Source organism: Octopus bimaculoides, chromosome 5 (assembly GCF_046866305.1).
Source record: "Octopus bimaculoides isolate indiv1 chromosome 5, ASM4686630v1, whole genome shotgun sequence".
In the NCBI taxonomy this organism is placed as follows: domain Eukaryota; kingdom Metazoa; phylum Mollusca; class Cephalopoda; order Octopoda; family Octopodidae; genus Octopus; species Octopus bimaculoides.
The window spans coordinates 110937519-110963912 of NC_142932.1; the positions used below are offsets into that span (position 1 = coordinate 110937519).

The window sequence follows — 26394 nt, forward strand, 5'->3', positions numbered from 1 at the left end:
CAGTTTTTCCTAAACAACTATTATTGATATGAAAACATACGCATATTCATTAGTAGGCGTTTACAAGTTTTGTTTTGGCATCATTCATGGTGCTATGTACACTTGCTTCTGTCCTTTTTGCGCAATTCCTTCATTTATTTATTTTATATATTCTGTTTACTCGTTAGAATTACGCAAAAACGATACTCTATTTAGTATTGAATTTCCTTTGTACATTACTCCTGTTGTTCGGCTCTGAGTTGACTGATGATCAAAAGTATTCCTGTCATGACCATCCCGTCTTATACTCAGACTTAAGTGTATCTAAGACTACAGCATCCAATTTATTCCAAAAGCAGTAAATTCTAATTTAAGTGAGATTTTTTTGTTATTTCTTGCTGGTTGAGCTACCGTGTAGACGCTTCCTCCTTGGTTCGTAATTAACTCATGTACATTGTTTATGTATAGCATTTGTGTAATGTCTTGCGGTGAATTTTTCTTCGAAATCTACCTGAAGGAGGAAGAAATAAATCTAAAAGCTTAATTATTATTACGTGGATATTTGTTTTGTAAACTTAAATTAATGAATCATTAAAAAATCTCAATAAGGAGAGGTTTCTTCCTTTCAGTATGTAAGAGAAATTAACCGACGACATCCGCTTCGAAGTGCATCCATAAACAATGTTTTAAAGATCTGCACAGTATTTTTGTAAAAAAAAATCTATCTCTTTGTTTCTCTTGTATGTTTGAAATTATTATTTAATCTGTAATAATGCCGTTGAACTTATCGATTCACTATATTATGATTCAATATATTGGCTTCTTTTAACTAGACACAAAGCCAATTTTATAAGGTGTATATAGTCGATAAATTTCGACTCAGTATATTACTGATACTTACTTAATCCAGTATTAATGAACCAAAGGCAAAGTTAGCCACAGTTCAACGCACACACTTAAAGGACTTGAAGTTAGATAACATAAAGCACGTATGCTGACATTTTAGTGTCTCCATCTTTCGTAAATTGCTTACATGTATCACTGATTAAAACTATATTCTTTTATTTAATGTAAAGAATGAATGTCGTTATTGATATGCATAAAATATATACATCTTTGTCGTGAGATTTCTTCACATAGACGACTCAAATGCAGTGAATCACAGTATAACATTTTTGACTTTTGCCACCTTTTGCTTATAATAGCTCAAGTTACTAGGTCCATAAAATGTTTCTCTTTGTTGTAAGTTCTATTTTTCCGAAAAGAACACTGCTCAATAACTACTCGTTCAGTAGGATATTTGTAAATAGTCATCGATCTCAACATTTTCACCACGTATTGAATTGCCAAATCAAATTACTGCAGTGTTAGCTCCCTTAAATGGGACTTCTATTCAATTACAACACTACTGCTTATGTAAAAATTCATACCAGATCCACTTTTGCTTGACATTTTCCTATGCTCATAAATAAATTAGGAAAAATCTCGCACTTTTTTTTTCTTCTTGATCCTGTGAGAAGTTCAATATCATTATAATTAATACATTAAATCTGTCAAAGTTGTTACTATTTAGGGTTATGGGCACATCCTTTGGGTGGAAAGAAAACACCAAATGCACAAATTCTCAGATTTGATGAAGTTACTCAACTGACTGTAACATCCAGTTCTCCTTAAAATTACACCTTACCCCCTTGAAAATGGAGTAACACATTTGATAATACAGTCCTTCATATTCAGTGCTTGATAGAAAGGAGGGAAACCAAAACCACTGGACAACTCTCCCTTCTCCAATATTTGTGCACTCCAGTCCAACCTAGGCTTCACTCATACAAACACATAAACTACACTTACTATTAATCTCTGATACATAAACCATTCACTCATAATCTGTAGTCCATCTCTTTTGCCCATGCTACACTCTTAACTCAAACTTCGCTCTGAAAAGCAGTGTCAACAAATATATGGTCTCCACTTTTCCTGCCATTCATCTCTATCATCTAAATATTAATAACAAAGACTTCCACTTACTCTGGCTCAGAGTCTCCTTCCCCACTCTTCTAAATATATCTACTTTCTTAACAGCTCATCAAAGTCCTCTCGGCATTTCTACCTGCTTCAAGAACACCTGCCTCACATTACTCCTATCTGAAGTCATTGTCTTTGACGATTTCAGTGCTAGCAACTCTTCTTGGCTGTCACACTCATATTGATGTATCGAAATTCAATACTACATCAATTAGTTTCATCCCCTTCATGCATCTCTGATCAACATACCAACACTCCAAACACCCTTTGTCATTTTCTGACCTCCGAAATCAGCCTCTACTAAATCTTCATTCCTCTGCCATCAGACCTCTACCATATTGTGACTACTCATCACATTCACTTACTATAGAATTCCATCCCCCCTACAAACACTTCCAAGACCCTGTGCCACTTTATGCAGGTAGTTGGAGCTCCATCAGTTTTCTGATAGCTATATCTGGCAGCAGATGTTCTTCATCCCTTATCCGTCAGTGATGGCTAGATGGGTGACTGAAACTAGCCTTTATGGTTCCTCCACATTTCACTCACAACCAAAATTCATAACCCTTAAATTCACCAAATGGTTCATTCAGTTTAGTTAACGGACACCCTACAACACCTAGAGAAATTCATTCACTCTTACAAACTTGATGACTTACTCAGCATTGCAGCAGCATCCAAAATTCAAAGGGTGCTTCACACAGCCTACAAGCTCTTCCCTCTCTCAAACTACAATCAAATCCTTTGGTATCTTGCAAAAAGATCTTGCTGTCAGCTTTGCAGAATCATCCTTCTCTCCACTTTTCAATAATGATGATTCCCTAAGCAAGTCTCTTGCAGTAAAATGCTCCACCTTTTATACCAGCTTTGCGTCCAACAACACACTGCATGCACACACTAGAAGAATTCCCTCCAAAATTATCCCTTTCCACTCTATCGGGATCACCATCATGTACACATTTATACCAAATTCAGAAGTGCCTCGATTTGCTCCAAATCAACAAGGTCACCAATCCTGACAATGTCCTTTTCATTACCCTTAAACAATATGTCCTGTCCTCACCAAATGCACTTCCATACTCACTAAACTCTTCAGTCCTTCTCTCTCCCTCACCCTAAATGTTTCATTCCCAAGAAGGGAAACCTTTTTCACCCTGCCAACCATTATCCTATTGCAATCATTTCTAACATCATGAAAATGATGGAGATAGTTATTAACAAAAGCCTTCTCCAACATTTTGAATCCTTTTCCCTCCTTGTTGACCACCAGTACAGCTTTCATAAAGTCAGCTCTATTGGAAATCTACTCCTCTATATCACTCATCAGTGGGCCACTACTCACAAGAAATTTAGTGACAGCATCATTACACATGACATCAGCAAAGCATTCAATTGTATCTGACCTTTGAATCTCCCAGTGCGCTATTACTGTGTGTACTGATTGAGCTTCTGACCTATACTGTAGTGTGTCCTGGAGTTTCATTTTCATTTCCCCTCTAACAACACCCACTTCCATGCCAAAGGATTTTAAATTGTATTTATAACTGTATTTATAGCACAGAATATTTACAAGAATACAATAGATTGTATATTTTATGATACATATAAATATCTTTCTGTACCAGTATAATATTGTTACTAAATATTAAAGCTTTATTATACTATTGTGCTTTTTTTTAAATAAATGAGAATGGAGAATACTATTTTTTACATACACTTCTAACTTAATCTTGAGTTTGGTACAAAAAAAATGAATAGAATTTTACAGTAGTTATGGAGGCTATAATGTAAAATGTATCTACATTTAAGTCTCTTGTGCATTATATTCTTGATAAGTTTCCATCTACTGCTTTTTTCCTTCATCACTTTCTCTATCACTCACCCTCTGTTCATTGTACCATGCTGCCTTTGTAATGAGATGTTACTGGCTCTGTCTATATTCAATCTCCACTATCAGTCCCTCTTTCATTGTACCTCTTGTCATCATAATGCCTATATAGAGGGATGGTATTAGGTCTGCCTGTATTCAATGTCCCTTCCCATCACCCTTTTTACTACTTAGCATCACACCCTTTCTCTCTTTCCATGGTCACTCTTTATTGACGTTTACCACTCATCTTGCATTTTATCATGACACCAACAACATAGAGGTCATCATGTTCCCAATGAGACTATTCTAAAGGGACTTGTTGACCCTGCACTTTCTCTGCTCATTGATCAACAATCTTATAGTGTGCACTAGATACATGTTATCTTGATAACTATGTGAGAGGGGTTGTTTTGTCAACTGTAGGAGTAAAGAGTGCTTAGTTCTCTGAGACATGTATGTTCACTCAAGGCAAAGCAACTTAGGAAGTGATTAGGAGAGAGAAAGCAATGATGCAAAAACCAGAATAGGTGGTTGAAGGTTGAAACAGTGATTGGAGTGAAATGGTGTGTAGAGAGATGAGTTCTATTAGAGATGGACAGTGTCAAGAATAAATAATGGATGACAATAAAAAGTGGCTCAAGGAAGGGTGAGAGATGACCTACAGTTCAGGGAAGGTGAAAGTCAAGTGTATTGGTACAAAAGCCTGATCCAGTCTCTTATGTGTAGGCCATGTGAGGGGTGAAATATGTAGAGTGATGAGACAGGAGTATTGATGAGCATGTGTAGCTTTCATACCATCCATTGTTATATGAATGACATGAATAACAAAGAGATGAGTTACAAGAAGTGATAAGAAGATGTGCAATAGAGTTACAAGAGGATGTAAAATATACAGAAGAGGCAAGGAAGCAGCAGATATTAACTTTACTGTGTGTGAGTATGTGTTGACAGCTCCATAAAGAAGTGCCATATCTCAAAGTAGATGGAGCATGTGGAAGTGGGAGACCCAGGAAGATATGGGATGAAGTACTGAAGAACGACCTCAGGACACTGAACCTTTCAGACGAGATGACAAAGGACCAAGATATTTGGTGCCTTGCTATACTCAAGAAGACCCACACTCTGCAACAGAAGTGTTAAGGCTGGATCCCCTAGTGGTGAGGATTGACCTGCAAGACTCCTGTGCTGGTACCACATAAAAAGCACTCATGGGGGTGCCACATAAAAGCACCTATGCAGTGTCACATAAAAGCACCTGTGTGGTGCCACATTAAAACACCCATGTGATGTCATGTAAAAACACTCGTGGTGCCACATAAAACACCCATGCAGTGCTATATAAAACCACCCAGCACACTCTGTAAAGTGGTTAGTGTTAGGGCATCCAGCCGTAGAAACCATACCAAATCAGACTGGTATCTGGTGCAGCTCCCCAACTTGATCAAACCATCCAACCCATACCAGACATTAAATGATGATGATGATGATATATATATATATATATATATATATATATATATATACACACACACACACATATATGTTCTCAACCTTCATTTATAATGTTCAATTCAATTCACCATGTTTGCACAGGTGACTGAGTTTTCTCCAACACTGCATATCACCAATTGACTCTAATGAGATGCAACATCTTTAGATCTGTTCTTCACCACTTTGTTCAAGTCTTTATTGTGTTCACTCTTCCACAAATTCCATTCACTATTAAAAGCTTACATTATGACAAAATCATTCAAGAAATGTGGAATTTTCAAAAAACATTGGATGGTTCAGAAGACAAATATCTCTGAGATAATGATGAAGAAGTAGCAGATAATATACATTCTATGATTACAGTTAAGGACAATGAACAGGAACTGTACAATGATTTCTTTCGTTCTGATGATTATGAAGATTTCACTCAGTGCTGAAGATGATGAGGAGTGTAATTTTTGCATGATATTAGCAAACTTATGTCGTTGAAATATTTAAGATTTATTATGTCATCAATGTTGTCATCAACATTTGACATCTGTTTTCCATGCTGGCATGGGTTAGATGGTTTGACAAGAAATGGCAAAGCCAGGGGCTGCACTAAGGTTTCATAGTTTGTTCTGGCTTGGTTTCTACAGCTGGCTACCCTTCCTAACACCAACCATTTTACAGAGTATACTAGATGCTTTTTACATGGCACCAGCACCAATGCTATTCACATATAGAGCCATGTTAAATTTCTTCTACAATCTTGTATGGATATATAATGCTTATAAATTCATTTTCATTTTAATATTTACAGCCTTCAACTGCATTGAATAACCTAATTAAAAATAAAAATTCCTTATTGATACTCCATACTGTGACGAGTATGACTTTGATGAAGGTAGTTGATCAAGTATGCATATGAGTAAAATAGCAAGTGTAAATAGTCATCAGGGTTATAGGGCCATTTCCACAAAATATGGATATTTTATCCTGTTCCTGCTATTCTATCAGCATTATTCTGCAGTTGAGAATAAATTATTTCCTTATCTGTACATCTCAGCACTTCTAAAAGCAAACTCTGTTTCCATTTATCATAATTTGAATTAATAGTGTGTTTTGATGCATACCAAAAAAAAAAAAAGTCTTTTTTGAACCATTGGCTCATAAGGCCAGTTTCCTAGATTCTTTGATGTATATATTCTGCACTGGACAGGATGCCGGTCTGTTGCTGGATTACTCATTTTTGCCAGCTGAGTGGACTGGAGCAACTTAAATGAAGCGTTTCGCTCAAGAGTCACCATGCATCACCCGGTCCAGGAATCGAAACCACAATCACTATCATGAGTGCAACACCCTAACCACTAAGCCATGCACCTCCACTATACTGGATGATTATCGGTTTTATTACTGTAATCTATTGACATTTTTTCCTTTTATTCATTTAGATCAGTTTGGGTTCTGCTAAAGATGCAATGCCTTGTATTGTTTCTTGAATTGTATCCCTCTCATAGTCATGTAATAATGAGCATCTGAAATCTAGTGTATGGATGATGTATATAATGTATATATTTGGATGTATTTAACGTACATAGATGTGTGTGTGTGTATGTATATATATATATATATATACTCTCTCTCTCTCTCTCTCTCTTTTACTCTTTTACTTGTTTCAGTCATTTGACTGCGGCCATGCTGGAGCACCGCCTTTAGTCGAGCAAATCGACTTCAGGACTTATTCTTTGGAAGCCTAGTACTTATTCTATCAGTCGCTTTTGCCGAATCGCTAAGTTACGGAGACGTAAACACACCACCATCGGTTGTCAAGCAATGTTGGGGGGACAAACACAGATACACAAACATATACACACACATACATATATATATATATACATATATATGACGGGCTTCTTTCAGTTTCCATCTACCAAATCCACTCACAAGGCTTTGGTCGGCCCGAGGCTATAGTAGAAGACACTTGCCCAAGGTGTCACGCAGTGGGACTGAACCCGGAACCATGTGGTTGGTAAGCAAGCTACTTACCACCATCATCATTGTTTAACATCTGCTTTCCATGTTGGTATGGGTTAGACAGTTTGACTGGAACTGGTAAGCCGGAGGGCTGCACCAGGTTTCAGTCTGATTTGGCATGGTTTCTACGGCTAGATGCCTTTCGAATGACAACCACTCCAAGAGTGTATTGGGTTCTTTTTATGTGCCACTGGCATGGGTGCCATTTATATGACACTGGGAACAGCCACAACTACAATTTCACTTGGCTTGACAAGCCTTCTCAAGCATAGCATATCGTCAAAGGTCTCAGTCACTTGTCATTGCCTCCGTGAGGCCCAACATTCAATGATTGTTCTACTGGCAATGGCTGCAATTGCAGTTTCACCGGTGTCATTCACATGACACTGGCAACAGTCATGACTACAACCTCGCTTTGTTTGATGAGTTTTCTCAAGCACAGCAAGTCTCACTCACTTGTCATCACCTCTGTTAGGCCTAACATTTGAAGATCATGCTTCACCACCTCATCCCATGTCTTCCTGAGTCTACACACATACACACACACACATACACAAAGTTTTTAAGATGTAATTTGGTTTGTTTAACCTTACCTTCTAAAGTATATTGTTTTATTTTTTGATTATTTCAGCTTAATAAAAAGTATTTTCTAATCTGAACATCATGTCATCCATTCTTGATCAGTATGAGCAGGAATCTTCCAGAGTTGCTGCTCCTTCAACAGAAGATACTTTGGTAAGTTGTTATAATGTTTACATTTCTTTTTATATGAAATGCAACTTTCCATGTGTAACTGTATCAGTGAACTATATAGCAGTAGTGGGACACACATACATAAATACATACATATATATATATATATATATATATATGTGTGTGTGTGTGTGTGTGTGTGTGTGTGTGTGTGTGTGTGTGTGTGTGTGTGTGTTGGTGTAGAAAGTTGAAAAGGAACACACGAGTTGATATCTATAAGGAAAATATTTTCCTTATATATATATATATATATATATATATATAAAATTTTCAAATCCCATGCATCTTGCTATAATGCTGCTGTAGCTAGGGCTGGGTACCGTGAAAAAATCCAATATATACAAGAAGCAGGTATACACAACACTGGTAACTCCTCCAACTTCGATGCACTGGCAACAACCTCGCTCAAATGGCAGATTTTGTATGGTGACTGAAGGAGGATAAAACGAAGTACAGCATTAATTGGTCCATAGTAAGATATGTGAAACCATACAATATAATTTCCAGGAGATGCCGTCTCTGTTCCAAGGAATCCCTGTCTTTTCTGTGGACTAACAAGAAGATAATTAATAGAATTTCTGAATGACTCTCGAGATGCCTACATGCATATAAATGTACTTTCGCACAGTGCAGTCATCATCATCATCATTGTTTAATGTCCGCTTTCCATGCTAGCATGGGTTGGACGATTTGACTGAGGACTGGCGAACCAGATGGCTACATCAGGCTCCAATCTGATCTAGCAGAGTTTCTACAGCTGGATGCCCTTCCTAACGCCAACCACTCCGAGAGTGTAGTGGGTGCTTTTACGTGCCACCGGCACGAAGGCCAGTCTGGCAGTACTGGCAACGGCCACGCTCAGAATGGTGTTTTTTATGTGGCACCTGCACAGGAGCCACTATTTTTTTGCCTTTGCAGACCATAGATATTTTCCTCTTTCCCTAAGAGGTAGCTGAGCAGCAAATGTGTGTGTTTTCTTTTAGGAGGTAGGAGGAAAAACAGGAAGAGTCATTACTATAATATGCAATTATATATTTTATTGATCCTTTTTTTTTTTTTTATTTACAGTTGGTATCTCACTATACTGGTAGGACAACCAGTGAAACAGAACCTATATTTAGAAGAGTAAAAAATGAATACAAGTAAGTTTTTTTTTTGTTTGTTTTGAATTTCATCAATTCTTAAGTTGCTAAGTCTGATAATATGCATTTTTATTCACTTATAACTCTACAGTGATTATTAAATGAATGATTTACAGGTGCAGGTGTGGATGTATGGTTAAGAAGCTTACTTCCCAACCATGTGGTCTTGGGTTCAGCCCCACTGCGCAGCATCTTGGGCAAATGTCTTCTACCACAGTCCTGGATCAGCCAAAGCCTTGTGCATAGATTTGGTGGACAGAACTGTAGAAGTCTGTTTTTTATATATATATATATACACACACACGTGAAGGTGCATGGCTCAGTAGTTAGAGCGTCGAACTTATGACCATGAGGTTGGGAGTTCGAATCCCAGACCGGGCTGCGTGTTGTGTTCTTGAGCAAGATACTTTATTTCAAGTTGCTCCAGTTCACTCAGCTGTAGAAATAAGTTGCGACATCACTTGGTGCCAAGCTGTATCGGCCTTTGCCTTTCCCTTGGACCTTGGATGACATCGATGGCATAGAGAGGGGAGACTGGTATGCATGGGCGACTATTGGTCTTCTATAAATAACCTTGCCTGGACTTGTGCCTCAGAGGGTAACTTTCTAGGTGCAATCCCATGGTCATTCGTGACCGAAGGGGGTCTCCAATTTATACACACTTACACACACACACTCACACACATTTATGTATGTGTATGTGTTTTTGTATACTTTTATCGAGATGAGTACAGCAATGAATTCCGGGTAGAGGTAGGGGTCCACCAAGGTTCCGTCCTCAGCCCCCTATTATTTACCATAGTCCTCCAGGCAATCACAGAGGAGTTCAAGACAGGTTGCCCCTGGGAGCTCCTCTATGCTGATGACCTTGCCCTAATTGCGGAGTCACTATCAGAACTAGAGGAGAAGTTTCAGATGTGGAAGCAAGGTCTAGAATTGAAGGGCCTTAGAGTCAACCTAGCTAAAACCAAAATCCTAATAAGTAGGAAGGTAGATAAAACACAAACCCCTTCAGGTAGATGGCCCTGCTCAGTATGTAGAAAAGGAGTAGGTAGTAACTCTATAAGATGTACCCGGTGCAAGCTATGGACACATAAGAGGTGCAGCAACATCAAAGGCAGGTTAACTAGCAAGTTAGTTTTTGTTTGTGGCAGATGTTCAGGTGCAATAAAGACTGCAAACAAACAGGAAACAACTTCTATCTCATTCCAGGGTGAAAAACTAGAGGTAGTCGATAGCTTCCGCTATCTGGGCGACCAAGTTAGTAGTGGGGGTGGGTGCGCTGAAAGTGTAGCTGCTAGAATAAGAATAGCCTGGGCAAAGTTTAGAGAGCTCTTACCCCTGCTGGCGACAAAGGGACTCTCACTCAGAGTAAAAGGCAGACTGTATGACGCATGCGTACGAACAACCATGCTACATGGCAGTGAAACATGGGCTGTAACTGCTGAGGACATACGTAAGCTCGCAAGGAATGAAGCCAGTATGCTCCGTTGGATGTGTAATGTCAATGTGAATACCCGTCAGAGTGTAAGTATCTTGAGAGAAAAGCTGAACATTAGAAGCATCAGTTGTGGCGTGCAAGAGAGACGATTGCGCTGGTATGGACATGTGGTGAGAATGGAGGAGGATAGCTGCGTGAAAAAGTGCCACACCCTAACAGTTGAGGGAACCCGTGGAAGAGGTAGGCCCAGGAAGACCTGGGCTGAGGTGGTGAGGCAAGACCTTCGTACATTGGGCCTCACCGAGGCGATGACTACGGACCGAGACCTTTGGAAATGGGCTGTGCGTGAGAAGACCCGGCAAGCCAAGTAAGATCGTTGCCAGTGCCCCTGGACTGGTTCTTGTGCGGGTGGCACATGAGATGCACCATTTTGAGCGTGGCCGTTGCCAGTACCGCCTGACTGGCTCCTGTAGGATTTTCGAGCGAGATCGTTGCCAGTGCCCCTGGACTGGCTTGTGCGGGTGGCACATAAAAGACACCATTTCGAGCGTGGCCGTTTTCGTGCGGGTGACACGTAAAAGCACCCACTACACTCTCTGAGTGGTTGGCGTTAGGAAGGGCATCCAGCTGTAGAAACTCTGCCAAATCAGACTGGAGCCTGGTGTTGCCATCCGGTTTCACCAGTCCTCAGTCAAATCGTCCAACCCATGCTAGCATGGAAAGCGGACGTTAAACGATGATGATGATCCTGTGAAAGGTTTATTTCCAGTCTTGCATGTAAAAGATGTCTGGTCATAAGGAAATATTTTCTTGCTTGGAAACAAATGAGAGTTAGCAACAGGAAGGGCATCTGGCTGTAGAAACTCTGCCTCAACAAATTCTCTCTGACCCATGCAAGTATGGAGAAGTGAATGATGATGATGATGATAATTCTAAAGTTGTAAGGGAAAAAATATTAGTAAAATTGATGAATCTTACTAAATGTATTAGTTTCTACATGAATACATTTAAATAGATAGTGGAGTCATTCCAGTATCATCTTATTGTTTTGTGATGAAATCCCTAAATTTAATTCTTAAAAGTTTGTTCAAAGTTTAAACAACTGATGTTTGTATTAGTATTGATTATTTAACTATTGCAATTATATATTATTATCTTCTTTTGTAGACCACATGATAGAATTTTGTCTATGACTGTTTGTAGTAGGTTCTTAGTGATTGCTACTTGCAGCAATGTTATAATTCGAGTGGATATGATGCATCCTCATCAACAAGACGGTTAGTATTTCTTAACTGTTCATCTTCTGTTCATATATTTTGCACTTAGCTCATTTAAAACAATAGATATACATGAGATTGCTTTTAATCCTTTTGTTACCACATTTTTTTTGCTAATAAACACTACTTCTGTTTAAAATAATTTTGAAAAGAAATGGAGATTTTTTTGTCCAAAAATTTTGTCATTATTAAACTGCTGTTTGGAACATAAATTAGCATGAACTGTTGGTGGATAGTTTTAATCTAGATCACTTGAAAACAAGGGGTTTGTTCCACAGAGCCAAGGGTGGTCTCAAGAGCATTGGTATCAAAATTTTTTTTTTTAAATCAAACTTAAAAATTTCCCAATAAGCAAGTGACCATATTATTTTGTTCACTTTCTTTTTCATATGAATTGACCCTTGTCTGCATGTGTATATATCATGGTGTACTTTATTTGTGTATATGTGTGCATACGTACATACATACATAGATATGCAACTATGTGTGGGTATACAGTGATAAATTCAAGAGTTTCATTTATTTACGAGTTGATTTCTTAATTTCACCAGAGTATAAATACCAATAATGGTGATAGTTAAAAAAAAAATGAATTCAGTTCAGTTATAAAGCGTGGATCAGCAACACATAGCCATACTATAATTTGCCAAAAATATTATCTGTGCCCATGGTATGCATTGCCCCTCCAATGCCCTTTCTTTTTCGTTTTCTTATGTAATGCATCTTTCATTATTGTATATGTTATTTTCAGTTGGGATGAAATAGGAATCCACACTCCCTGTTATGTACTCCCATAGAACAATATCTTTAACACTTGTCTTTCTCCCAACTAAACATCAGTAACAAAGACTTCAAATTACTCTCACTCATAGTCTCTTTCTAAATCTATTTATTTCCTATCCTATGTAAGACACTATTATATGGGCTCTTATCATTTTTCTACTTGCTTGACTAACAGGAAGTATTGAATGCAACATGAATATTTTCTCAATTCAAATTGTCAAAAAACAAAATGTTATCTTTTGTGTTAATGACAGGTAAAGTTAAAACATTTGTCTGTATATATGATTAGAAACAATATTTGCTGTTCTGAGGAGAGTCAATATGCCAATAATAACACACACACACACACAGAGCTTCAAGAAGTGGAATTGAACTTGTGTATGTGTTATTATTATTGGTGTGATGACCCTCCCAAGACACAACAAAATTTATTTCAACACACACATTCACATCAAGAATCTTACTAACCAAATACAGAAACGAAACAATATTTGCCTTTTTGCAGAAATTGAACTGCCAAAAATGATAGAGGATAGAATTCACAAAATATTCCTCGACCCAACTGGCCGTCATCTACTCATCAGTATGGAACAATCAGCTGAGGTTTATTACTTGTGTCGTAATTCTAAAAAAACAAAGACAATAAGTAAACTAAAGGTTCGTTGTTTTAATATTTGCTTATGATATATATCTCGTATTTCAAATATTATTTTAGTTTTTTTTTAACTCTTCCAAATATAATTTTTTTTTTTAAACATAGATATTTACTTTCTAGCTTCAATCAACTATTAGCTTTTTATTTCTAAATTAAAATTATTGCATTGTTTTTTTAAATAATTACTACATTATAAGATTGTTATTATGTGGCCTTAGTCAGCTCTGCACTGAAATAACCAGTAATTACAATATACATGACAGTCTACCACATCACATAATTTCAATCATGTAATGTTTGATTGCGTGGAGTGTGGCATGGACGTATCCCATGCAGATCATGATTTGGTGTTTTCAGTTTTTATTTTATATCTTTGAAGCCTTCATGATGTTTGTGGCTATGATAAACAAACCAGATTTAGTCAATGCAAGATTTTTACAGTTGGACCAAACTCACACTTTGGGTCTTAAGATTAAAACATTTTTCAACCACATTTGTTTACATGTTTTGTATTTATCTAGAATACCAGTAAAAGATTATTGAATTTGTCTGGGTTATTGGTGATGGATGTCAAATTTTATTATCAATGATGATAATTATTGAAATATCTAGATCGGTGTTGACTTGGGATCCAGCATGGGCTGACTTATCTGTGTTGCTTGTAACCCTTTAACATTCAGATGATTCTATCAAATGCAATGCTTATATATTCACATTGTTTGACATGCATTGTCTCGTAGCTTTGAGATTTTGATGATAACATTGCTGGCTAGGCATGAGAGGTTGGATCACTTTGAACATAAAATAGGTAGAATATTTGAGATGAATTTGACCAGTTGAAATGCTAAAAGTTAATGAAATCAGAACCAATATTATTGCACTGAAGTCTTATGAATAAGAAAAAAAAATTTAAATACAAAGACACTACCTGAACTCTATATAACTTTATGTAATGTTTAGGATAATTCACTTTTCTGAGTTTAAAACTTGCCAGTGCTGACGTCATTATATATATATATGTATATATATATTTAATCATTCTCATTAGAGCAAATACCCAAGGCTTGAAACTCAACCAAAACTAATGTAGTGAGACGTAGGTATATTATGCAACATAGCTGCCTGCCTTTCTGCTTTTTAAAAAAGAAGTCAATTCCTAAAAGAATAAATAAATTTTCTGAACACCGTATTAAGTACCATAAAAGTACCATATTAAATGGTATGCAAGACATGCTTTTTCTCAAAAATAAATGTCTTTAAAAGTCACCTTTGGTCCTTTACATGAAGTTGGGACTATATTACATGCTGTAATGCATTAAAAACATCTCTTTTCTTTTTTACCTTGAATATGGTGCTGCTGAGATTAGGGTGCATCTAATAAACCTGTATATCTTTTATACCATCAAATACTGTGTATTATATTCAGTTGTAAATATCAAAATGTCTTGATACTTGTTTCCTGAATGCAAAGAATTTATGAGATCAATAATAATATTTTTAATAACCATTTAAAGTTGTCCTATTTTGCAGTAGTACTATATTTTTCTTTGTATCTCTCTAAAGGGAAACCTTATAAATGCTGTTGGCTGGAACACCCAAAATACAAATGATACCCTCACTGGTCCTATATTGCTGGGTACAACTAAAGGTCAGTTTAAATGTAAACCTTAAAAATATAATCAGCAAAATTGTTTGAATGAATATATTTTTGTCTAAATTCTTTTATCTTCCAATTTATCTGTTGGACGGTTTGACTGAGGACTGGCGAGCCAGAAAGCTGCACTAGGCTCCAATTTGATCTGGCAAAGTTTCTACAGCTGGATGCCCTTCCTAATGCCAACCACTCTGAGAGTGTAGTGGGTGCTTTTATATGCTACCTGCATGGGAGCCAGACTGGCAGCACTGGCAATGACTACGCTCGAATGTTGTTTTTCATGTGCCAGTAAGGCAATGATCCCGCTCGAATGGTGCTTTTTACATGCCACCAGCACAGGAGTCAGTCAGCGGCCCTGGCAACGATCATGCTCAGATGGTGCTTTTAACGTTCCACTGGCACGTCATCGGCCATGTCAGCGATTTTGATTTCACTTGCCTCAACAGGTCTTCACAAGCAAAGTTTATTGTCCAATGAATGAAGGGTACTCATAAGTGGGCTGGTTATACACCACTGGCATAGGCCACGGGTTATGGTCTCAATTGACTTGTTGGTTCTTCTCAAGCACAGCGTATCTCCAAAGGTCTCAGTCACTTGTCATTGCCTTGGTGAGGCCCAATGTTCAAAGGTTGCACTTCACCACCTCATTCCAGGTCTTCCTGGCTCTACCTCTTTCACAAGTTCCCTCAGCTGCTAGGGTGTGACACTTTTCACACAGCTGTCCTCATCCATTCGCAACACATGACCATACCAGTGCAGTCGTCCCTCTTGCACACCACATCTGATGCTTCTTAAGTCCAACTTTTCTCTCAGAGCGCTTACACTCTGTCATGTATGCACCGCGGCTTATTATTTAAGCTCACATCAATTCCTCCGTGTGGTTGTTTTGCATTTATAATTAAAAAAATATATACAAATTATAAAAATAGAATTATAAAAATTAAAAAAATGTATAGTACTGTTCCTACTTCACAGATTTTCACCTATCATGAGGAGTTTTGGAACATAACACCCGTGATATTCGAGGGATTACTGTATTTTATTTTTAATAGCCAACAGAAAGAGATTTTGAGAACTGATTTGCATATATTGTGTTACATCACCAGTAAAAATTTAATCAGCACAGTTGGGAGATTAAAGATTTGGTGCAAAGAAAATCTGTGATATTTCCTTTATTGGAGTGAAAAAATAAGTTTTAAAAATATGTAAGGTTTTAAATGAATGATGTTCTCTTGTCAAATTTCATACGCTACATATTTCTACTGTTTGCTCCTCAGGACTAATCTATGAAACTGAACTAACTCGAGGAGATGACAGTCGGATATTTGGTCGAACAGTGGATCGCTATGTTTCCAAGGTCTGTTGATTTGATTATGTCTATCTTATTTTATTATTGGTGTTTAAACTGCTCTTATATAGTATAACAATTTTTAATATGATAAAGATTGTATGTGAAAATTTGAATCCCAGTTGTTGCTTCCAGCATTGTTTTTTAATTATTTAAAATTCCAAAATGTTATAATTTTGTCAAAAATAATCAAAGGAATATGTTTTAAGTCTTATGTCATATGACCTAAGATAGTGTGAGGAATAAATACCTCCTCAGTTCATCTTTATTTTTATCCGTCCTTACTATTCCTGGGAGGGCTATGGGGATGCAGTCCCCAGACATCGCTTCCATAGGGTACTATCAGAAGCAACGATCATCAGATTTTTCTACTGGATTCCCAAGCATGACCAAGTGAGACTATGGATATTAATCCAACCATCGTGTTCTTGGTCTAACCCTAGTTCCACTGCCAATTGGCTCAGCTTGACAAAATCTGTTTTACAATCCTTTCCTGCAACATTGTAACTACATGTCCAAAGTACTGGAACTGTGACTTCTCAATAAGGAGACACAGTAGGCACAAGCATGGCTATGTGGTTAGGAAGCTTGCTTCCTAGCTACATTGTTCCGGGTTCAGTCCCACTGAATGGCACCTCGGGCAAGTGTCTTCTGCTATAGCCTCGGGCCGACCAAAGCCTTGCGATTGAATTTGGTAGGTGAAAGTTACTGTCTTGTATGTACATGTGTGTGTAAGTGCTTGTGCTTCCTAAAAGAGAGAAGTGCCATCTGGAGAGACCCTCTGACCTCCAAGTTACACATCTCGTTAAATAATGTTACTTCAGAGATTTCTCAGAGGCAGCTTGTATTTGCGATTGTACTCTTTTGGTCATTACCCAACATTCATGACCATGTAGTTGAAGATAGATATAAAAACCGAATTGAAGATAGTAAATTTGACTTAACCAACCACTCCTCTTCTGAGTACTGAATGCTGAAGCTGGTGCATTAATGTGCCAGCACCTGCAATTCTTGCAACTGATTCAGCCTCCGGCTTCCCATCTCTCATGAATATGGTCCCAAGATACTTAAACCACTCTACTTGTCTCTGTGATGTTTCACTAACATGTAGAGTGCACTGCAAAGACTTTTTAGAGAGGACCAATATCCCAGTCTTTGCAACATTATTTCTCATCTCTACCTTGCAGCACTTAGCAATGAACCTATTCATTACATGCTAAAGATTACCTTCCAATGAGTTAAGTAACTCTATGTTTGTAAATATCAGCTGACCAATCCGACACCCATGTAGTATGACTTACACAACAGCTGTGCATGTCAATCCATTTCTTTAAAATTATGAAAAGGAGAGGTCACAATATGTACCCCTACTGAAGTTTAATACCCATGTTTTTAAAAGAATATGTCAAGTTTTTTAGTTAAGAGTTCTGCAGTCAGATCCTTTTCTTTGGAGTAGGGAGGGGTCAGCATGCTTCTTAGATGCTAAAAAAAAAATTAACATGTTCTTTTTTAATTTTGTTTGGACACCTTTTATAGTGTTCAAAACTATTGAATAGGTGTAATTACCCACCTTACTGCTGCACTAACAAGGGAAGTCGTTTTACAGTTACTCTACCTGCTAGAAATAGCAACCAGATTTTCTTCCTGTCAACTCTACTATCAAAAAATGGTGGATGAGTACATTCAATAATATAGTCCTGGATATACAAAAAGGCAGGATGGTTAAGGCTGGAATGACTTACTGTTTAGTTTTATTTGTTGACTACATTATCCTAAGGTATGAAAGTTATTCAGTTCCAGAGTAAGGGGAGCAATATAAAATAACAAGCAAATGAAATTTACTTATTCAAAAGATGATATTGAATTTCTGGACCTTCAGAACTAATATATAGGAATATTGTTATTGGATATCTTTAATGAATAACTATTGTCATTATAACTGTTCTTCATTTCAGTTATTTACTGCTGGAAAAGAAAAGGTACAACCAATCACTGGCATAGAATTTGATCGAATGCCATCGCGTCCTACAGATTGCAAATACTATGTTCTTGTTACAACTCCTAGGTAAGACCAAATCTTATGAAAATATATTCTGGTAGATTATAAGCTCAAGACTGAAATGACTCACTGGGATATATTTAATTCTTATATTCAACTGTTTGTGTCATATCACTTACACATTCATAATAAATGAGTAATATTTCTACTTAAAATTAAAGGAGAAAATGAAGTTCATTTTAAGTTGAATAAATGGTTCTTCCTTCAGTAATTATTATTATGGTTCTTTTGAATTAACTAATCCTTGAATTGTTATCATCATGGCTTGGCCATTGCCAGTATCGCCTGACTGGCCTTCGTGCGGGTGACACGTAAAAGCACCTACTACACTCTCTGAGTGGTTGGCGTTAGGAAGGGCATCCAGCTGTAGAAACTCTGCCAAATTTAGATTGGAGCCTGATGTTGCCATCCGGTTTCACCAGTCCTCAGTCAAATCGTCCAACCCATGCTAGCATGGAAAGCAGACGTTAAACGATGATGATGATGGCTCAGTAGTATTAAGAATAACCTATGTTAGTTTTAAGAATAATCTGTTATAAACAAAGAGAAAACTGAAGCCAACATTTTCACTTAAAGCAAGAATTCGTATTCTAAATGTCTTTCTTGGTTTTTTTTGAAAATGTTTTTTTTTTCTTTTTTTTTTTTTTTTAGTCGTCTTTATCAATTTATTGGAACAGTTTCCACTTCAGCTGAAGCTCCTATATTCCAACAGTTATTTCAAACTTACCTTGATACCCCAGGTAAAGTATTTTACTATCAAAATTTGTTTTGCCATCATTTTATATGTATTTTTTTTTTTACTTTTTCTCAAAGACTATGCAACGTACCCTGGTAATATATTTGAATATTTTACTTTTCATGGTACAAGAGTGTATATCCCTTTAGCTTAAAACAGTTCCACAAGAATGCAGTACTTAGTCTTTTAGCATTCAGATTACTCAGTCAAATCTAATGCTTATTTATTGACATTGTTTTGAATTAATCATGTATTATGTTGTAGCATTGAGATTTAGACAATGTGATTGCTTATTTTTAGAATGACATGACTTCCAAAATACGAGGTCTGATCAAAAAGTATCAGGACTGGTGCTATAAGAAGAAAACTACAACACATAATCAATTTGGCATTTAATCTCCTTTGGGGTGGTCTCCTTCTGAAGCCACACACATTCTCCAACATCATTTTCATTGATGGAAGCATCCTGGAATTCCTCTTTTGAGATAGTGAGCAGCTGCTTCGTCTCGTTCTCTTGGATTTCCTCAATGCCTTAAAATCTTGTTCCTTTCAAGCTTTGGTGTGAGGGTCGTAGTTGTAGACCTACAATTCATCATGTGTCATGACTTTTTAAAAAAAAGTTTCCGTCTTCCTTGACACAATCAAGTAGACTGAAACCCAATCTTTTTGAGACAACCACATTTTACACACTTTACTTCCAAGCATTGCTATAAACAACAGAAGTGAGTGAGAACATTATAACTTTGTGTGTAGATGCAACAGAAGTCAAGGTCAGTCTGTGCCAAGCAGCTTCATTCTACATACTTTAGTTCAGTTACCATAGCAACAGTCCCAATACTTTTTGATCAGTTCCCATATATTATATCTGGTAATGATTCTCTGAAGGGAATATTTAAAACATTTTCATTATTGATTATTCAAATCTAGTGTTGCTTGGATTCTAGTTTTCATTTTTATTTGTTCTGTTATTAATGGTTTATCAAAGTATATATTTTTGATCAATTGATTTTCTTGTTTTTCTTGTGATAAATATATGTATTTTATTTATCAATCTCATTACAGAAGAATTCCTGGAACTCCCTTATAATTTCGGTACAAGTGAACTACGTATATTTAACAATAGCTCAAAATCACGAGGCAAATCTTTTGCCCTGATGGCAGGTAAATTTTAAAGAATTTGTTAATTTCTTGATATTTTTAATATTAATAAATTTAGCGGTTTGTAAGTTGACAAACAATACATCACCAGACTTTAGAGTATCTCTCCCTCTACATTCTAAGTTCTCATCCCACCAATGTTGACTATGGTGAACACAAGTAATATATAGTGTCTTCTTTATTTCCCTTCCATGCTGTACTGCTTATTGGTCCATCTTTGAATAGTTCCAGTAACTTACCAGTTTTTCTATGAGAAGAAACAGCCTGCCACTTATTGAATCTTTCTTCATTTCTGGAGAAAGGGACGATATGATTGGTCTCTCATGAACCTTTTCTGAAAACAGCTGGTTCTTAGAGAGAGTAGAACTGATCCCAGTATGTTACCAGTACTTTATTGACCTTGGAAAGATAGAAGATAAAAAGCACAGTTAAACTGAGCATGATTTGAACTTGGCATGCAGTAGAGTTAAATACTGCAAGGCTGTTTACCTGACACTCTAATGCAGCAGTTCTCAACCAGATCCCAGGGCCACATGTGGCCCTCAAGTATCCTTCTGGTAGCCCCACCAATGGTCTTCATCATCATCATCGTTGTTTAACGTCCGCTTTCCATGCTAGCATGGGTTGGACTATTTGACTGAGGACTGGTGAAACCAGATGGCTACACCAGGCTCCAATCTGATTTGGCAGAGTTTCTACGGCTGGATGCCCTTCCTAATGCCAACCACTCAGAGAGTGTAGTGGGTGCTTCTACGTGTCACCCGCACGAAGGCCAGTCAGGCGGTACTGGCAACGCCCACGCTCAAGATGGTGTATTTTATGTGCCACCTCAGTTTATAAATATAATAAATTTTTCTTTAATTGTGCTTTACTTTTTTTTGGTGCAGCCCACTAAAAAAAAATCTTGGTTTTGAATCTGGCCCAGATATTAAAAAGATTGCGAACCACAGCTCTAATGACTCTAATTAGTCACCACCTACTTATATACTAATATTAACTAAATCAGCTATATTTTGCTACAACCAAATTAGCTCTACACTTCTAGCCAGAAGAAACTAATGTTAATACATTTTTTTTATAGAACTAATTCTTGTCAGTGTTAAGGTCTTTATTTAATTATGCAAAAATTGTGCATCTTTTATTTACAAAAGGTTTGTAAGACTGGCTTTAAACAAGTCTGCTTGAATATGTCAGATGTTATAAATGTAGTTAGTAGGCTTATCATCTGGTGTTTTCTTTGTCTTGACAGCCACCTGGCTTTTTTGCATTTTTGTTTGGTGGTGGGGTAGCATATGAGCTATATCATAAGATATTCAATGTGCCTGTCTCCTAATTTCATATCACAAACATACTATATACAGTAAAAAGCACCCACTCCACTCTGTAAGGTGGTTGGCATTAGGAAAGGCATCCAGCTTTAAAAACCATTCCAAAGTAGCCAGTGGAGCTTGGTGCAGTCCTCTGACCCAGTAGCCTCTATCAAATTGCCCAACTCATGTCAGCATGGAAGACAGATGTTATATGATGATGGGGATATATATGAACTTAACTTCACTAGAAATAAAGTGTCCTATTGAGAAGAAAGTGGATTGTAATGTAAGATGGAACAAATTTAAATCATAAATTGTTTAACATGACAGTGATTTATTTATTTATTTATTCAGCTTTCTTCAACAACATAAGATTATTTGAACTGGTTTCATTCTTTTATTCTTTTACTTCATGTTTAATTTCAATTTCAAGTTTATAATCCTGCTTCATATTGTGATGAAATGATTATCTCCCTTGTAATAGCTGCGATTGTTTGGGGACCATGTAGTAGTAATTTTTCTTTTCATCAAAATTATGAATTTTTTGTCATCGAAATAATTTTTGGATTCATAAAAATTATTAATTTGTTTTTTAACAATCTGATCAATTCATATTCTTGAATCCTAAATAAATTCTAGGATTTAAACAACTGTATGAATTAATTTCATCACCCAAGAGTAAATTCAACCAAATGAGTAATTAAAAATTAAAAAGGAAGACTTTCATTATTTAATTGAGTCATTTGAAAATTAAAATTATTTAGCTTTGAATGCCAAAGTACTAATGAATATGAAAAATAGATATATCCAAATGAGATTTTCTGTTATACTGTTTTTTTTTTTGTCATATTTTTTATATTTTCTAGGACCCGGAATCTACTATGGTGATATTAATGTCCAAGGTGCTGCTGGCCCAAACTCTGTTACTGTCAACTCTAAACTTATGCCATATCCTTTTTAGTATAATTTTTTCTGTTAGGTTTATTCACCCATATATATAAAACAGTTACCTTTTACTTGTTACTGGTTTCAGTCATTGGACTGCGGTCATGCTGGTCTTTTTCTAATGTGTTAGAATTGTTGTTTATACCAACTTTGAACTATTCAAACCAAAGAATAACACTTAAAAACTTTTGTAAATTGATGGTCTTGACACTTATGTTTTTTAAGAATATGGTTACGTAAGCATAGGTCATGTTGTCAACAAAGTGCATGCACTGATTGTATTTCACTTCAATTTTATTGTCAATTAATTAGATGATTAGTCATTTAGTTACCTAAATTAACAAAGCTCTTTCATCACAGCCCATGACCTTATCAATGATAATGTGGCTCTCATGCATCTCCTCTGTGTAATTGCTTATTTTTTTACATTATGTTTATCTCCAAGTTTCAATACAAGATTTTACTTCCAAGAATCTTACAAAACAAATACATGTATGATGCTTTTAAAAAAAACTTATTTTCCTGAACCATTTCAATTACCCTGTTGAGAGCAACAATAAAGTCGTACCTCTTTCCATTGTTCTCACTGAATTTCATGTTCTTATACTTTTTCCTGACAGGTGAGTGAAGACAAATCTTTAATTCCTTTTGTAACTTACTTTCTTTTTTTTTAACTGGTATTAAAGGCTGCTGTTGTCTAAATCAGTAGTAGTATTGACTTACCAACAGAAGGGTCTTTAGTCTAGGTATAAGGCATTTTGACACCACTTATTTGAAGGTAAACATTTTAATTATAATGTTCCCCTTCCATAAAGACATTTTAATGTTTCTTTTGTTCTCTCTCTATCTCTCTCTCTCTCTCTCTGTGAGTGTCTGTGTGTGTGTGGGGAAAGAGAAAATGTAGATGTTAGTTGTGTCTAATTAATAAATTGTTATATATCTTTCTCTCTCTCCCTCACTCTATCTCTATGCGTATATTTCTGTGTGTTCATGCATGTGTGTTTGTATGGTTGTCACTAGTGCCAAAAGGTACTGACACCAAAACAGGCTAAATGTTCAGTTAGCCCTGTCAAATCATTAACATCCAAACAGCTGTGCCTAATCACTGTGTTCCATTTTCAGTCCATCTCTTATCACCAGTGCTATGTTGTGTCTTAAGTCAAGGTACTCTATTCAAAAAATAAAAAAACTCAATCTAGATAGCTATGAATAGATGAAGCAGTACAGCTTAACCCTATAGGATTGATGAAAGTTTTGTAAGCTTCCTGTTAATACAGGAATTTGGAGATGGTGTCTTCCAAACTGACACCCTAGATTCACTACATGGATGAAATCTTTATTAGTAGCCCAGTGTATAATAACACCTTCAAATCTAATATAAGGGAAGTGTTTTGTATATTAATAGTTGAGTTAATATTAATTTGTAGATTTAAGGTGGCGAGCTGGCGGAATTGTCACCATGCCAGGCAAAATGCTTAGTGGCATTTTGTCCATCTTTACAGTCTGAATTCAAATTCCACTTAGGTCGACTGCCTTTCATCCTTTTTGATTTGATAGAATAAGTACCAGATGAGCACTGGAGTCAATGTATTGCAACTTACCCTGCCCCCTAAATTGCTGGTCTTGTGCCAAAATTTGAAACCAATATTAATTTGTATAGGCTTTTTTTATATTGCTTATTCACATTAATTTCATTGGCCTCATGGAGGCAATGACCAAGACCTTTGGCATTTTGTTGTGCTTGAGAAGAAGACCCATCAAGCCAAGCAAAATCGCAGTCATGGCAGATACCAGTGGCATGTAAAAGCACCCTGGTGTCATGGGAATGGCACGTAAAAGCACCCATTACACTCTTGGAGTGGTTGGCATTAGGAAGGGCATCCCGCCATAAAAAACCATACCAGATCATACTGGAGTCTGGTGCAGCCTTCCAGCATGCCAACACGGACAACAGACGTTAAATGATGATGACGACCAAGCAAAACTTTTTCCTTTAAAGAGGACGTTATAATTAATTAGATTTTGTTTTAAATATTACAAGAACACTAAACTAAACAGCTCAAAATTCGCCAAAAGAAAAATTCTCTATAAACATGCTTATAGCATGTTATTTAGTATAAATACAAACTATATTAGAGCTTTAACTATACAGGCATTATTAGGGCCTGCAGCCATTCAAAATAAGGTTTATTTATATGCCTGTTAGCGGTAGTATCTGCTTTTGTTGGCATGAACTATTTTTACAGTGATAATATATATAGTACCGCCTGACTGGCCTTTGTGCAGGTGACACGTAAAAGCACCCACTACACTCTCTGAGTGGTTGGCGTTAGGAAGGGCATCCAGCTGTAGAAACTCTGCCAAATCTGCCAACCGGTTTCACCAGTCCTCAGTCAAATCGTCCAACCCATGCTAGCATGGAAAGCGGACGTTAAACGATGATGATTATGATGAATTATAGTAAAATAAACTAAAATTGAAAGGAAACAGTCTGACATGACATATTGAAAGGCTTTTATGAGAAAGTCATTTTTTTCTCTCTTGTCTCTTTTTGCAATGAAATTTATTTTATAATTGCATTTGTTTGCCAATAAATGTCATGAACATCCTGAAATGTAAATCTCTGTTTAGGTAACCATTTCAGATCAGTGACAATCTTGACATTAAAGCAGTTATTTAATAGATCCATTCTGGTTCTTAAGAATTAGCAGAATAGACAAAAGTATATTTCTGTTAAAAACTCTTATTAAGTTATATTAATCTACAGAATTAATTAATATAAAGGTGATATTTGAACATATTTTAAGGAGAAGAGAATAAGAAAATTTGTTTCTGTTTTCATATGTTTTAATCAGAATTAAGATAGCTGAGATCTATGTGAAGGAAACCTAAGCTTATTTTATAATGCTCCTTGGTGAATATAGTAAGTACATTGAAAATATTTATTTTGAATACTTTGCCTACTGTATAAGTGTATGGTATCTAAAGAACTCTACTTTGAAGAGAAGTTGCAGCAATATATGGGTAAAGTAGATAGTTTCACTTTCCATATTCTTGTAATAAGGTATTTTAACCCTTTAGCATTTAAACAGGTGATATCCAACCCAAATGTTCTACCTGTTTTATGTTTAAACTGGCCAGATCCAGCATACCACACCTGCCCTAAAATATCATTCTAAACAGTCACATCTTCAAAATCTCTAAGCTACTAGATAATACATGACTAATTTTTATAAAATGCGAATTAATAAGCATTACATTTGATACAGTAATCTGAATGCTAAAGAGTTAAACTGCAATGATAAAAAATATCTAAGAATCATTTGGATTTGTCCATATTTTCTTCTTCAGGATGAAAGCAGTGTGCCTTCTTAATGAGCAACTGATTTATGATGATGTATTTCCAGAGGTCAGTGTCTCTTTGTCTTTTCACTTCATTCCTTCATTTAAAAAAAAAAAAGAAAAAACAATTTTGAAATTTTCTCACGGTAAAAATCAAATCCTATGTTTATCAGTTTAAAATAAAATTACTTTCAACTTGATATTTAATCTAATTTTGTAAAGGTCCTTTTTGATAGTAAGAATATTTGTTAAGACATATTTCTAGCTATCCCTTCATTTATTACTTCCATTTACTTTCTGCTATGTGTGAACGTTTTTGATTGCTGTTGAGAAAATTCAATAAACTCCACTTAAATTTACAGCAGTTGGATATGTAGACACAAGTATTAGCTTTCATTTTGAATATTCCA

General features: G+C 36.2%; 1 protein-coding gene across 1 annotated transcript in view; it reads left to right on the top strand.

Moving 5' to 3' along the window:
- Positions 1-26394, top strand: part of LOC106874497 (vacuolar protein sorting-associated protein 18 homolog) — a 52767-nt gene that overhangs the window by 209 nt on the left and 26164 nt on the right. Inside the window, exons 2-13 of the mRNA XM_089352937.1 lie at positions 8013-8116; positions 9203-9276; positions 11885-11994; positions 13283-13434; positions 14996-15080; positions 16364-16443; positions 18390-18499; positions 19145-19233; positions 20292-20390; positions 22564-22645; positions 23179-23262; positions 25994-26051. Coding sequence (XP_089209063.1) covers positions 8045-8116; positions 9203-9276; positions 11885-11994; positions 13283-13434; positions 14996-15080; positions 16364-16443; positions 18390-18499; positions 19145-19233; positions 20292-20390; positions 22564-22645; positions 23179-23262; positions 25994-26051 — 1095 coding nt within the window. The 5' untranslated portion in view covers positions 8013-8044. The remainder of the gene's footprint in view (positions 1-8012; positions 8117-9202; positions 9277-11884; positions 11995-13282; positions 13435-14995; positions 15081-16363; positions 16444-18389; positions 18500-19144; positions 19234-20291; positions 20391-22563; positions 22646-23178; positions 23263-25993; positions 26052-26394) is intronic.